We start from the raw sequence: 14,032 nt of genomic DNA on the forward strand, positions 1-14,032 counted from the left end.
CTGCTACTATCCCATCGCTGTGAATCTGTTTCCCTTGGGAAACTAGCTTCAGAGTGGATTTATCCATTATGTGAATCTGATACACAAGATGAGCAGGAAGAGTGGACTGCTGGGTCATTCTCACACACTAAAAAACTGACTCTGAGTCACTGTATTGGTGTAAAGGTAAAATATAGTGTTGTTTGTGTGTTTTGTCACCTGCAGGATCCATTCAGAGTCCTCCAAGGCTTTCAGGAAAGAGTCCTCTGAGTCAGATGAAGTGGCACTGGGAGCACAGGCCCTCAACATCTTTTTAAACGCTGCTTTCACCTGCCGTGTGTCTGCAAACTCCACTGGCACCAGTTCACAGTTCAGAGAGGAGTCCACTCTGAGGCCCTGTGAAAAGAGAGAGCCAGCAGTGGGTGAGGCAGCTGAAATCTTTTAAATAAAATTACCCTGAATGAACTAGAATTACCACCCTGGTTGTATGCCTCCACCAACCAGCCATGTTGCAGAAAATATCCCCTACAATCTTGTGCAAATAGTTAAAGCAATGAATAATGGCCGGAAGAGTTTTTGCATAACATTATGATGTCACAGGGAAGTTGACCTTTAACCATTTTGATATAAAATGCCATCACTTCATCATTTGTGAGGTCACATTTAAGACAACACGCTTGAAGGACAGTGGAACATAACCATTGATTAGGGACAAGTTTACTTTGGATAAAATACTATGCAAAGTACAACTGTAGTGTAATGACTGTCTTAAACTATGCAGACTTGGGCAATCCCACTGCTTCCAGTAAACACTGAATGTCTCATTGACACAGTTTTAATTTACTTATTTTACTGATATGAATGTATGAATTATGTACTTGCACATTGAGAAGCTATTTTTAAATGTAAACTTTAAAACTAAGCAACTTTATAGCTATTGATGTATACATATTAAAAATGTGTATTCTAAAACAACCCGAATTAACCAGGTGTTGTTTTACTGTGCTTGGTACTAGTGTAGATTGTGAATTTAAAACTTCAAACAAATTGTGATGATGTTTTACTGCTCTAAATCCCTCTAACCAATTTGTTCCTATCTAATACAACAGCTGTGCCATAAATTCAACCTTTACAAAGTTTAAAACATTTTGTTTTTGTTGACAATATTAGAAATGCATAAATTCAATTATATGTTTATTACTGCAGTCAGAGTTAAAGGTGGTGTTGTACTGGACTGCACTAGACTGAGAGGTGATTAATTGCTTTAGCTCCCTCATTACATACATAAGGGCAGTCCAACCCACCATCACCCACTGTGACCACAATGCAAAAACATGTAACTGATTGAAAACCTCAATGGCAACAATATGGGCATCATCATAGTTTACAGCAGAACAGATGCATTGGATTGAAACAGATTAAGCAGGTTTTCCCTTAAGGTACAGTTACTACGACAGTTCATGACATGTCCTCTCAGCTACCAGAGAGCAGCTTTATTTCATTCTCACCTTTAAATGTGACTTTTCTCCAAAAATGTAGAGGGCAGCTTGCTGTTTGAGGAGCTGGGCCTGAAGACTGTTGCTACCTGCAGGGGGCGCCAGATCCTTCCCTGCTAGTCTGGCGCCCACATCTCCTGCCAATGGGTGCTGGCTGAATCTGCTGCTGGAGCGCAGGCTGGCCCACATGCCTGCAAACACATAGATGCAAACAACAGTCACACACACGCAGGAGCTGGCCTGCTCAAATGCCACTGATGTACACATGCTGTCAAACAAACTAAAACTGAATGATGAACAACACATGACATGCAGACTACGTTTACATGCACAGCAGTACAACAGAGATTATGTAAACACCTTCATTCTTTCAGTCAACCAACAAAGCCGTTGCCTCTGTAAATCGGGCGTGTTGAGATATTAGAAGCAGAGGTTGTTGGAATTTTTTAGCAAGTCAACAAGTCTAGCAGCCATTTCTCTGAAAACGCGTGCAATACCTTCCAAACAGCATGAATCATCGGCAGGAAGGACATGACTTTTCACAATCATTGCTTTCAACCCTTTTTGAATTGAACTTGTATGGTTGTCAAACTGCAACTAATGTCCTCTTCTACAGTTATTCAAGAGCCTCTGACCAAATGGACTCAAATACAGTTTAGACTTATCTTGACTTATCCTTGGGGACCATAGTTCATGTTTACACTGAAATTGGATCGGTTTCAAAAGCTGTCGTTAATACTTTTCACAGATATGATCAACAATATAACTGTTTACACCTAACGCCACACCTGATGGCAAGATTAACCTGGCTGCTGTCATCATAAGTCATCAAACACTCATTTCAAATGAATGCTTTTGAATCACTTTTGAGGAAAACTCAAGCTGTTTTCATTGTACTAAACATCACGACTAGTGGAGCCACACTGTGTGTGATTCATGACTTGTCTGCCATGACAAACAGCTTTGTTTCCTCCTCAATCTGAACCTGGCTCTTAAATGACCACAGTTAGCCCTGTTGTGCCAACACTTTAACAATGGAAACAGCCACAATAGAGCAGCCGCTTTGGTTTGTGAAAAACCACAGCTCCCAGAAGAGCACCCACAAAGTCAGCGATGATTAGTACTATGTCTCACAAGGTCTTTGTAAGGGGTTTGCAGCACGGGGCAGTATAGTTGAGACTTGGTTAGTGAGCGGTTGTGTAGGTTAGCAAGAGGAAAAAGGATGAGTCTTGGAGTATGTGTTACAAAGAGAAGGAGCACTGTAAAAGGACTGGTCGGGGAAAGAGACAGTTTGACTATACCTTGATGGTGGATTTTCTCCTTACTGGCAGGTTTTTGGTTTGAGTGAGTGAATAGTTTATCTCTGTACTGAAGCACTGGGGTTGGTTTTGTACAGAAGGTAGAGAGAGGATGAGGGCAGGGAGAGGGACATGAAAAAAATTAAATCATGTCAACATCATGGGGACATCACCACCTACCCTGCTAGCCACTTCAGACCACAGAAAAAGTCATGCAAATGAAGAGTTATACAGGTGAGGGTCAAAGATTGGACTAGTCCACATATGATCAAGAGAATGATGTAACAGCATGCATGAATATGTTTGTTCATGACTATGACTGATGGAGTGAAGGCAAAAAGCCAGATTGCACCATCCTGGAGTCACATGCTTATCATTTGTTCTCTCCTTAGGTGGAGACATGTCAACAGAGGCTGACTGTATTACTGTATCATAAGTTTTGGCAAATAAGCCAGAATTGGACTTTGTACATTTCACTTGTACATTCATGATTTGTTGCATGTAATTTTCTTTGTCATTTTTCCCCCCTTCTTTTTTAAGTGAATTTAAATATACCAAAGATAGATCTCAACATTTTGACTGTATTTAATAGGTCATGTTTTTATTATGGATTGTGTTTTCTATATCTGTATTTTTTTTGTCTAAACTGCATATATATTAGAAATATTGGACAACTGAATATCCCCTAGGGGATGAATAAAGTATATTTATCTATTGTATATCTATCTATCTATCTTGGTTCTTATTCATTGTTGTATTATATATTGTTACTCAGCTGTATTCTGTTACTCTGTTGTTGTAACTGTTTTAACAAAAGACATGGACAGCCTAGTCTTTTGGTATCTCCCCAAAAGACTAGACTAAAAAAGACAATTAAAATTTAAACTCTGCATCTTAAAAGAAAGCATGAAAATTTTGCAAATGGGATTTGCACAAGCCATAAGCAGGGTTTTGATGGGGAAAATCAGCCTGTTGAAGCAGCTCCTGCTTGTTTCTTTTTCTTCTTTTTTTCAGCTTTCTTCTTTTGCCATTAAATTATTTCAATTTTATTTAAACTGTACCCTCTCTAAAAATGCTAGTAGAGAGAGTACTAGTCTGTTTTTTGCCATGGAATCTTTTTGAATACAATCAATCAGCTACACTATTGCTATTGTTTACACTAGGGACCAGCTGACTGCAGTGAAACCACCCGGCATGATGACCAGAACACCAGACACCTCCTGTGTATCCTCAGGAGGAGGTCAGGAGGATGCAGTGAACGAATGAAGCGACGAGGGAAGGCAGCTGGGTCCAGACAATTAGATGGACTAGCTAGTGGGACTCTGTGGGGCTACGTCCAAACTGCATTCCCAGGGAATTTCTCTCTGTTGCTGTTATAGCATCATATTATGTTACTACTATATTATCAAAATAACTAGAACTAAAAATTGTATCACAATTTTATAAGAAATAGACAGTCTTTCTCAGTAAAGTTGCTGTTGGCACTGGAAACAATATTTCCTAACTGTGATTATTTCAGATAAATCAGACCACTTCATTTGTGCCAGGTAAATCTGGTTCCAAAAATAACTCCAATGAGGCAAAGAATGTGTCTGTGATAACAATACTGGATAAAGTCCAGTAGTTATTACCGGACGCTGTTACAGTTTAATGAATGTAAAATTCGAGTGAAATACTCATAATTTCAACAGAAGTGTCATCCTTTTAAGAGTTTTGAGAAAGACAGTGAGTCAAGTTAAGAAATGCTTTCACCTTTGACCCTCATCTGAAACAGTGACTGGGTTCCTCTAAAGAATTCAAATTCCAGTCTAAACAGTCATGATGGTGTGTCTGCTTAATAGTACATTAGGTTTTGTATCCGGGAGATTACATTTACTGTAATGCTCATTGGCCAGGTACACTATAGGTCACAAAAAGGTGAATGTGTGAATTTCTGTCACAAAGTCTAAATCTGTAAACTTCATAAAAATAATAGGTTTTTCATAAAGTGCATACTGTACACATGTGCAGTAAGCTACAGATCCTCAAGAACCACGATGCACAAATTGTGCTGTATTTAGAGTTTATTTTTTGTCATTCATTCTCTCCAATATATAAAACAATTCTTGTATTGTAAGCCTATGATGTCACTTATTTTTTTTCACAAATATGAGGTTTATGTTTGCTTATAGTCATTATATTCATGGTATTATACCACATAAATTACAGACTACATCTTCATCTTATCATGTATTATAGAGAAAGTTATATATAAACAAAATTAATATTACTATTAACACTTGCAATTTAATTTGAACATTAAGTATTCTTGGCCTATACAGTTGGTTATGGTTAACACATTCTCAAAGTAAAATCAAACAATGTCTATCTTTTACAAGAAGAATGCTCTTTCACTACTATCTGAGAAAGAAACTCCTCCCTGCAGGATCTCTGTAATTTTGTTGCATTCTTTTGTCTTCTGAAGTTCTCCATCTGAAATTATGTGAATTTAGCACCTTACCAGGTTGTGATGACACATCCACTCACATTTCTAAAATGTGTTTTACAACAAGATGAAAATGATGGAATATGTGACCAAGGTGGACAAAACAGAAAGGGGAAGAAAATCTGGAAAATCGTTGGCAAAAACAATCAATAGCCTCCATAAACTGTTGTGATTAAATGTACACATACTCTTTGTAACCTTTCCCTGAGGTGACTGAATGATGCTAACAGGCAGCAGGAGGTCACATGATGTGTTGACTAGGAAACAGCGGAAAACACTCACCTCCTCTGGTAAAGCTGTTTGAGAATGGGATGTCTAAATGGACAGGAGCCATCTTTGGTATCCTGGATGTCCTCCTTTCACTGCCTGAAGACAAAACATTCATGTGGATGTCAGAGGAGATGGATGGACTGGAGAGTGACCCCAGTTGTCCTGTGATTCTTACATAACCCTTTATTGTACAAATTTCCTTCCAAGTGTTACCAAATATCAGATACGGTATTTCTCCCATGTAGTCTCTCGCTCTCGCTCTCTGTCTCATACACACACACACACACACACACACACACACACACACACACACACACACACACACACACACACACACACACACACACACACACACACACACACACACACACACACACACACACACACACACACACACACACACACACATATATAAAGATAAGTAGGTGAAAAATAACCGCTGACCAGAGCAAACACAAAAGGAAGGAGAATGACTGGCTGATGGCAGAGAAAATACAGAGCTGGAGAGAACAAAAATAAAACTGAAGAGTGCAAATGTGCAGTTTTTCTCTTTATCAGAAGAAATGAACTCTACATGGCCTCTTGTCCTTTGCAAACAAACTAAGTTTTTTCCCACGGCAGAGCCAAGGCCATCACACAGCAAATTCAGGTCAGGTAGGAGCATGGGAGTCAGGTGACGTAGATTTGGTTTAAAGGAACTAAATGCCCAGAGCTGAACCTCACAGGCACTTCTTAGTGACTCCCTGCAGATTATGTTGATATTATATTAAATTGTGGTTAATCTGATGCTGTGTTTACATCATATGGAAGTTACTGTCAACAGTTTTTGACATGAAAATAAATACTCTTTATGTCAATGTTCAAGTTGTAATTACAACTAGGAATCTTGTGTTCTTCTGAATGCTCTGACATATCTGATCTGCAGATAAATAATATAAAGTCTGACAAGCATGCAAACATGGATGCCTCATTTCAGCTAAAATCTAATTCAGTACTAATTTGATAAAGTTACACTATGCATTACCAACCAAATAAGCATTAAATATGTTAAACTTCAATATGTCGTGAACAGTGTAAGGTCATTGTTTGGGTTTGGATCAGACAATCCTGGTGAAAAGGGCAGTACATAGGCACTGCATAGCTGCAGCCTGAAAGACTCATCTCAGGGCAACAAAGGCTTCTATCTAGTTTGGGTTTAACAGACCTTTCACATGCCCAACACTTGGACTTGTCAAACACATGTTTAATTGATAACATTGATGCCTGCATGCCATTCAGGTGTTCCATTATCAGGCTCACTGGTTTGGTGTAGTGCAATGCTTATGTGGAAGGGAATCATTACTAATGTCTTACTTAAATCTGTGCTTCTCCTGTTTTGAGCAGTCAGAACGTCTTGTTGCTAACTGCATTGTCAGAGATCAAAAAAAAAAAACTTATATAGCAAATTCATTTTATTTTCATATATAGATTGTTTCTAATCTAAAAATCAAAATAATCCTAAAGGCAGCTCAAAACAGTCAAGTAGCTGAGAGAACGGTGGTGTTTATTCACCAAGTACATGAAAGCACAATCTGAACATTTTTAGCATCTTAGTGTATACCTGGTGAAAGGCCAATGAGGGAGCGGTTGGACAAGGTGTTGTTCCCGTTCATTTTGAAGTAGATAGGGATGGAGTCAAGGATGGCTTGCAGGTACTTCTCTTGTTCAAGACTACTGGATGAGTCTGAGGATGAGGCAGGGGCTAAAGGCAGAGAACACTTTACTTAGACGGAAAATAATTACCACTACTTCACTATTTCAAATTACAGACCACAGATCCAGTGTATTACAGAAAAAAACATTTTCAGAGGCAGAGCTGCTGAGACAGTAGAATCTGTGACACAGGCTGAGATATGTGTCAATAATATGAACACATTTTTAAGATAGATAAAATCAGATCAGTTCAAGCTAGTGCATCGGGGAAAAAAAGTAATCAGCGTTTATTATTTAAATGAGTATTTTATTCCTACACACCAGTTGAGGTGGGGTTCTGTGACTTGAACAATCCCACCACACTCTTGCTGTGGAAGCCTCCTGAGCGGAGCAGGACGGCTTTGGTGCGGGGATGTTTCCAACACACAACAGGCAGACGGTTGTGTCTGTAGCAGCGGGCCACTTTGTGTAAACTGCTGTCCTGTACTGCCTGAGGAACCACCAGCAGCCCTGGGTAACTGACAGAGAGAGACAGAGAAGACATCACAAACACACAAGTTTTAAGAAAAATAACGTCTACCCTCAATAAGCCACTGCAAGGCAATTTGCGCCTACACTTGTGGCAAAAACAAAAAATAATAATAAAAAAAGCAGCTGAATAAATGTTCTCCTGTCCTCTGTTTACAGCTAAGATCTGAGTGGGATTAAGACTGTATTAGTCACAACATGTGTTTTTTGGTCTAACATTCTGGATTTGAATCTAGTTGTCTCAATACATCTGAAGTAAAATATCTGTCTGCCAGGTAGAGGAGGACTCCCCCACTGGCCTTTTGAGACACTGAAACTTACAAAGCTTCCTAGATAGTTACAAATCCCGGAAACTAATAATCTCAGTACTGCCCTGCAATGATTAGTGGAATCAGCAAAGATCAGCAGGTTTCTGGACCTATTCTAATGTAGCCACACTGCTGCAGCTAGAGCTATTTAACTGGCAGCGGGTATCTAGCCTGTGAGCTGGTGTACCTGCGGCAGAGAGAGTAGAGTCTGTTCACGGCTGTGACCCTGAACTGCTCGCCTGATTTGGAGCGAGAGGAGCTGGCAGTGATGGTGCCAAGGCCCAAACGCTGGTAGTCACGGAAACAGGACTGCTCCACCAGCTGCTCCATGGTGGACTTCTCTGACGCTCGCAAAGTGCTGCTGGGCGGCGGCTCACCATCGTCTGATACTGAAACACACACGCAAAGCTGAAGTACATTTTTAAAGCTTTTACATTTTCTTCACTCTCTTCTTGTCCCTCCACATCATCAAGTGTCAATGTGTCATTTCTCTCACTTGAAATGTCATCATCTTCATGCCATGTCATTCTGCTGCCTCTGTCATTCTTCTTCAGTGTGCTCTGGCTACCGCGGCCCATGGTGATCTTTCCAGCCCTCTTTGCTCCCTTGACAATAGTTTTGGACAGTGTTCTGTGAGGGGCACAGAGTAGAAAAAAATTTGTGTTTGCAGCTTCAGCAACAAAAAAAGGAGATTTTTCAACATTTCTAGAGGAGAGAAACTGCCGAGGCAGGTATTTATTTAGATTAATAGCATTGTGATTCACAGAGGAAATGAGCATTCACCGATGTACACTGCACAACAAACCTGAAGCCAGTGTTCCTCTCTTTTTGCTTTGGAAGGATTAGCTGAGGTGCAGTTTGCCCTGCAGCAAATGCAAAGGAGCTGAAGATGGACTGTGGGTAGCGGATCCTCTGGAGGTGTTTCCTGAAGATCTCAACTGTCTCTGAGCTCACCTCCTCATCAAAAGCCACTTTTATCAACTAAAAGATACATCAGTCAAACTGATCATTTAACAACACAGGCAACAATTGAGACATTCAACATTTCATATTTACACCGGATTCTTATTCTGTCCAAATCAAGCAACATGTATTGAAGCTATCTTTTCATGTGGGGAGCATCTCAAAGTGTCCGAGATGTCTGTTTATTACTGCTAAGATTCCTCACTGTTTTAACCAAAAATATTTTCTTAAGTGTCGAGATCCAGAACTTCCACATCTTCAACACAAGATTGGTAAAACAGCCCATGTATCATTTCAACAAAACACCCACACACGCAGATTCCAGTGAGTGTGAAAGCTCAACAAAACTGTCCACAAAAGATGTCTACATATGTCAACTGACCTACACTCAAAGAACATGGCCATTTTAATCATCAGTGTTAGTAAAAAGATAGGAATGAGCCATAAAAAATTTTACAGCAGTACATCTAAAGACTAAAAACACATGCTTGGCTGAGAATCACTTTCCCTCTGACTCTAAGAATCAAGCTCATGTTATGAAACACAAGGCATGGGGTTTGCAAAAGATTTCCCACACTGAATGTTAATTATAATTTCAAGTGTTGCTGCTTATTTGTCAGATTGCACAGTTTGTAAATCCTCTAGCAGCCCAGTTAATTAAGAAAAAAATATTAAGTTTACATAACAATATGAATTTAATAACTGAGAGAAAGAATAACATATGCTTATACATGGTACATTCAAACATGTTACATGCTACATCACTACTGCTATGAGTTTTTTTATTATTATTATTATTTCTGCACCTCACTGTCATCTCAAATTTCAGAGAATCACATGAACTAAAATATCTAACATCTCTGGTCACTTGTGTCCAGACTAAACAACCATGAGTGTAGTGTGTTTGTTTACCTGAAATGATGCAGAGCGGAGCTGCAGGCCTTCCTGCATGTTCTGCTGCAGCTGGTTCTGGATGCTTATCTTCTTCTCTTTGGTCAGCGTGGACACTGGGAAAGCCCTGATCACTGCCTGCTCCCCCACTTGACACGCACAGGAACAAAGACCAGCACTGCATTAATAACATGACTGCTGCAGCATTGTACTGACACATCACACTAAAGCACCTGCTAATTTAACGTTTGATGTTTTTGCCAGATAGTTGGTGTTGTTAACTTAATTTATGATAACATAAGGATCATTCAAGAGAACACAAAATTAAATTTGATTTGAAGAGAAAAAAATGGCATGGTTCTAATAGATGGGACCATTTTTCAAAATTGATTTTATTATTAAAAAAAAACACATTTATTATTAAGTCTCAACTAAATTTTTTAATTTTTTTTTTTTTGTATTTGCTAGATAATTTACAGTGTTCTTAAAAGTTAGTGCTCCTGTGGTTCAGTATTTACCAAGTGGATCATGGGGGATGCCTTTGAAGATGATGCGATATGTGGTGAGAAAGAGAGCTCCCTCTGCTGGCAGGATGTGTGGGCCCCCCAGGAGGCCCCCAGTGGCCTCCTCTCTGCCGTCAGGGTCCAGAAGCACCCGCAACCCCTCTAACACCAGCTCCTCTCCAGGAAGAAGTGCTGGACGCAGAATCTTAGGCTGATGGGAAAAAGAGCCACAATAACATTATATCCAGACCATTATACTCAAACCAGTCTGTGAACACGTCTGAGGTAAATTCAGACATTTCTGTTGACAGTTAGGTACTCAAAATGAGGGACACCGCAAAAACATTTGCGTCAGTGAATCAGATTTTTAAAAACCCAGGAAATCAATTTATCATTATAATGTCAAATCAGAGCACCACATGATCTCGGCAAATTTAAGCTTCACATGCATGTTATCATCAAAAACACCCAATCTGCAAGCATACTAAGAATTAGATATCATTCTTCAAAAAAAATTGTCTACAAAAACAAACCCTCTATAGAGACCAATTTACCATTTCAATCCTCCAAGCAAAACGCCTCTGTTTTCCAAGGAAAAACTGTTCTGTTTATCCAGTTGTTGAACTGATTAACAAGTGGTTTTCACTTTATGTTTTTAAGATATAAACATATGGACCCTGACTGACATGATGCCTTTTTACTCATAAAATAAACCAAATTAACTTTTTTTTTTTTTTAAAGATATTTTTTGGGGGCATTTTTGCCTTTATTTGACAGGACAGTAGAGATTGACAGGAATGTGGTCATGTGGTACGCGCCCCAACCACTTGGCTATCGTGTTGCCCTGAAATAAACCCAATTAACTTGACCAGTTGCTCAGTTCTTGCCAGATTTTTTCCATATAGGGAAGAAGATACAGTGCAGCTCTGTGCCTCACACACGAAAGAAACAACAACAACACAACTAATGACAGCTACAATGCATTAAAGGTTTCAATCAAAAATATACTAACTACCTATATTCTAAATCATTTAAGTTGAAACTATGTGTAACTACATTTCTTAGAGTAAGTGTAATATTTGCTGTTTGCGTAACATTATTGTCACCAATTAGGTTGAGATTTTGAGTTTCAAGCAGCAAATATCTTGTATATGCAGCCTCCCTTTTAGAATATTTTCAAAGAAGTTGTTCACTGGCATTTCTAAAGAAAGAAGAATAGTAAATTTGTAGTGTGACACATGTGCCTCATATAACATGCACTACTAGAGTGTTGACCACCATTCTTCTGACAGAAGTGATTATTAACCATGTCTCAAAAACAAACACCATATGACCAACTTCTTTTGTATGAACTAACAACTAACGAACAACAGTCAAGTCTGCACCCTTAGTTGCTTCAGCTCCTTCTGGCTTTCAAACCTGGTAGAGAAACACTCAGTTATTCCACTGTCACAAATATGAACAAGTGGGGACATTAGATCATTCGCAGCATTTCCCATTAAGGCCATAGCTGGCTTTGGAAGTTGAAGTCTGGCCAGGAGATAATGAGAGCTTCTTGAATCTGTCCTTGAATGGACTGCGAGACCAAGAAGAGAGTCCCTCTGCACCTCATTACTGCTGCAAGCTCAGCTCATTATTAGAGCTGCACCTTAAATGCATTCACTGTTTTTCCTCTTCGTGTTATTGCTGCCATTACTACCGCTATTCAGACTTGTCATGAATCCAGAGTCAGTGTTGTTTACACACTTTTTAGTATTTTTTGTCATGCAGCTTGCAGCTTCCAGGATGGAAGCTTTGTCCAACACATAAATGTGTGAGGAGTTAGCCACAAAGTGCAGCGGCCAGACTGCTCACCATGGTCTCCAGGTTGCTCCCAAGGCAGTGCTGGCATGATGGATGTCTGTGTGTGTAAGGGTGTGCAAGAGGAATTACCAAGAGCTGGCAGATGAATAGCACAGCAGTGTCCAAAAGACCAACTGGTAAAATATGAAAGTGTGATGACGACTGGAAAACACTGGATGAGATTTGCAGTCTGTATATTAGTAGCAAACCAGATGAAACTGGGCATGTGGTAATAACTATGAGTTAAGATATTAGTGAGCAGTTGAATAAAAAACATTTATTAAAGATGACAGTGCAGTTGTATATATTGTTTAAAATTAGTATAAATTCACTATTCAATAAAATTAGATTAGACTATTAGGATTTAAACTCTATGTGAAAGTTTACAAGCCTGTAAGGTTGTCAGTAAAATTTGTTAGTGTTAAAAAAACAGGCAAAACATTGCAGACTACCAGTGTGTTTTTAGGCGTATTACATGTCATGGTAACTACTTCCATATATCAACCAATGCTCTCTATGTAAGAGAAATTTCAAGTTTCAGTTCAGTACTGTAATATAATGTCTAAAAACCATCTAGGCTTCTCTCAAGCTAATGATATTTAACTTGCAACAGTGTTGGGATTGTGGGAAAGGCTGTTCATTGAATGCTCCTAAAAACAGCAAACAGACAATGTTTATTGCTATAAACATATGTATATAAGTGTAGTCGAGGACAGGAATTTTGAATTAGGTTTTCTAACCTTTGGAATAGAACCCAGAAACTGTGCTTTCAATCTGGCTCACTACAGCTAGACTTTGCATCCAAAATATTTCTGATAATATTTAGATTTTAAAAAGTGTGACCCTGCCATATATTGCATAAAGTATTAATTATTCTGCATAAAGTTAAAGTCCCAGCAGGTCAGTGTCAAGCAACACTCACCTTCTGAATAGGCGGTAACCTCCTGCTCTCCCTGTGAACTGCCTCTAGAGCCTCCATCTGCATAGCTACAATGCCTGTGGGTCAGAAGATGAGGTCAGTTAACATATGCACACATACAAGTACACAAACAGAGCTGGGACAGAGAAACACATGTACATACACACGTTGTCACAACCAGTGTGTTATTTACAGATTATAAGGCCATTTAACATGTCAAGAGTTAATCAGCTCAAAGGCCTCTGTTGCTTTTGGCCTGCGCTGAGAATACACACATCCAAGGGTTACTCTGTATAAAGCTGAGGGAATTAGGACAGTGACAGAGTGTGAATGAACACTGTGAGTGTTGTACCTGGGATCATGCTGTGGAGGCTCTTGATGTGTTCCTGGGTTACTCCACTCTCTGTGCACACCTTGTCGATGAAGCGCGCAATGAACCTGACCACAGAGTTGGCCACGTCACTGTTCTCTGAGTCCTCAAACCCACTTTCTGTGTCAAAGCTCTCTGCCACACTGCCAGCAATGCTGTAAAACAGGCATGACGACACACAGAAAATGAGAAAGGTCACAGCCGTGTCCGGGAGGTCATTTGATCTGAGATCTGACTGTTGTGTGTTGACAGAAGTGGATCTGAGGATGCACTGGGATAAAGAGCAGTGAAAGTGAGAGCGATCTGTAGCCTGGCATGAGCTAAGTGTTGATGCCTGAATCAATCGTTCAGACTCTATTAGCCAAGAAGAATGTTTCACATGAGACTGTGATGCAACCTTCCCTCTGGATGCACAAAGTGAGTGATGAGATCCAAATGTCTTCTGTGAGAAACAAACAAGTCTGGGACAAAAATGAAAGAGAAAGAGA

General features: G+C 39.5%; 1 protein-coding gene across 3 annotated transcripts in view; it reads right to left on the reverse strand.

The window, feature by feature from the left end:
* Positions 1–14,032, reverse strand: part of sbf2 (SET binding factor 2) — a 100,132-nt gene that overhangs the window by 11,728 nt on the left and 74,372 nt on the right. For 2 of the 3 annotated variants that reach the window (XM_071488486.1, XM_071488484.1), the window contains 13 exons: positions 13,527–13,699; positions 13,178–13,251; positions 10,429–10,624; positions 9,932–10,059; positions 8,862–9,037; positions 8,553–8,686; positions 8,244–8,445; positions 7,542–7,738; positions 7,129–7,269; positions 5,541–5,624; positions 2,777–2,851; positions 1,488–1,666; positions 199–375 (listed from right to left, as the gene is read on the reverse strand). In XM_071488486.1, coding sequence (XP_071344587.1) covers positions 199–375; positions 1,488–1,666; positions 2,777–2,851; positions 5,541–5,624; positions 7,129–7,269; positions 7,542–7,738; positions 8,244–8,445; positions 8,553–8,686; positions 8,862–9,037; positions 9,932–10,059; positions 10,429–10,624; positions 13,178–13,251; positions 13,527–13,699 — 1,936 coding nt within the window. The remainder of the gene's footprint in view (positions 1–198; positions 376–1,487; positions 1,667–2,776; positions 2,852–5,540; positions 5,625–7,128; positions 7,270–7,541; positions 7,739–8,243; positions 8,446–8,552; positions 8,687–8,861; positions 9,038–9,931; positions 10,060–10,428; positions 10,625–13,177; positions 13,252–13,526; positions 13,700–14,032) is intronic. The other variant, XM_071488485.1, reaches the window with a different exon arrangement.

This window comes from Trachinotus anak, unplaced genomic scaffold (genome assembly GCF_046630095.1).
Source record: "Trachinotus anak isolate AG129_WGS33_773 ecotype Australia unplaced genomic scaffold, CSIRO_AGI_Tana_v1 ptg000011l, whole genome shotgun sequence".
Taxonomy (NCBI): domain Eukaryota; kingdom Metazoa; phylum Chordata; class Actinopteri; order Carangiformes; family Carangidae; genus Trachinotus; species Trachinotus anak.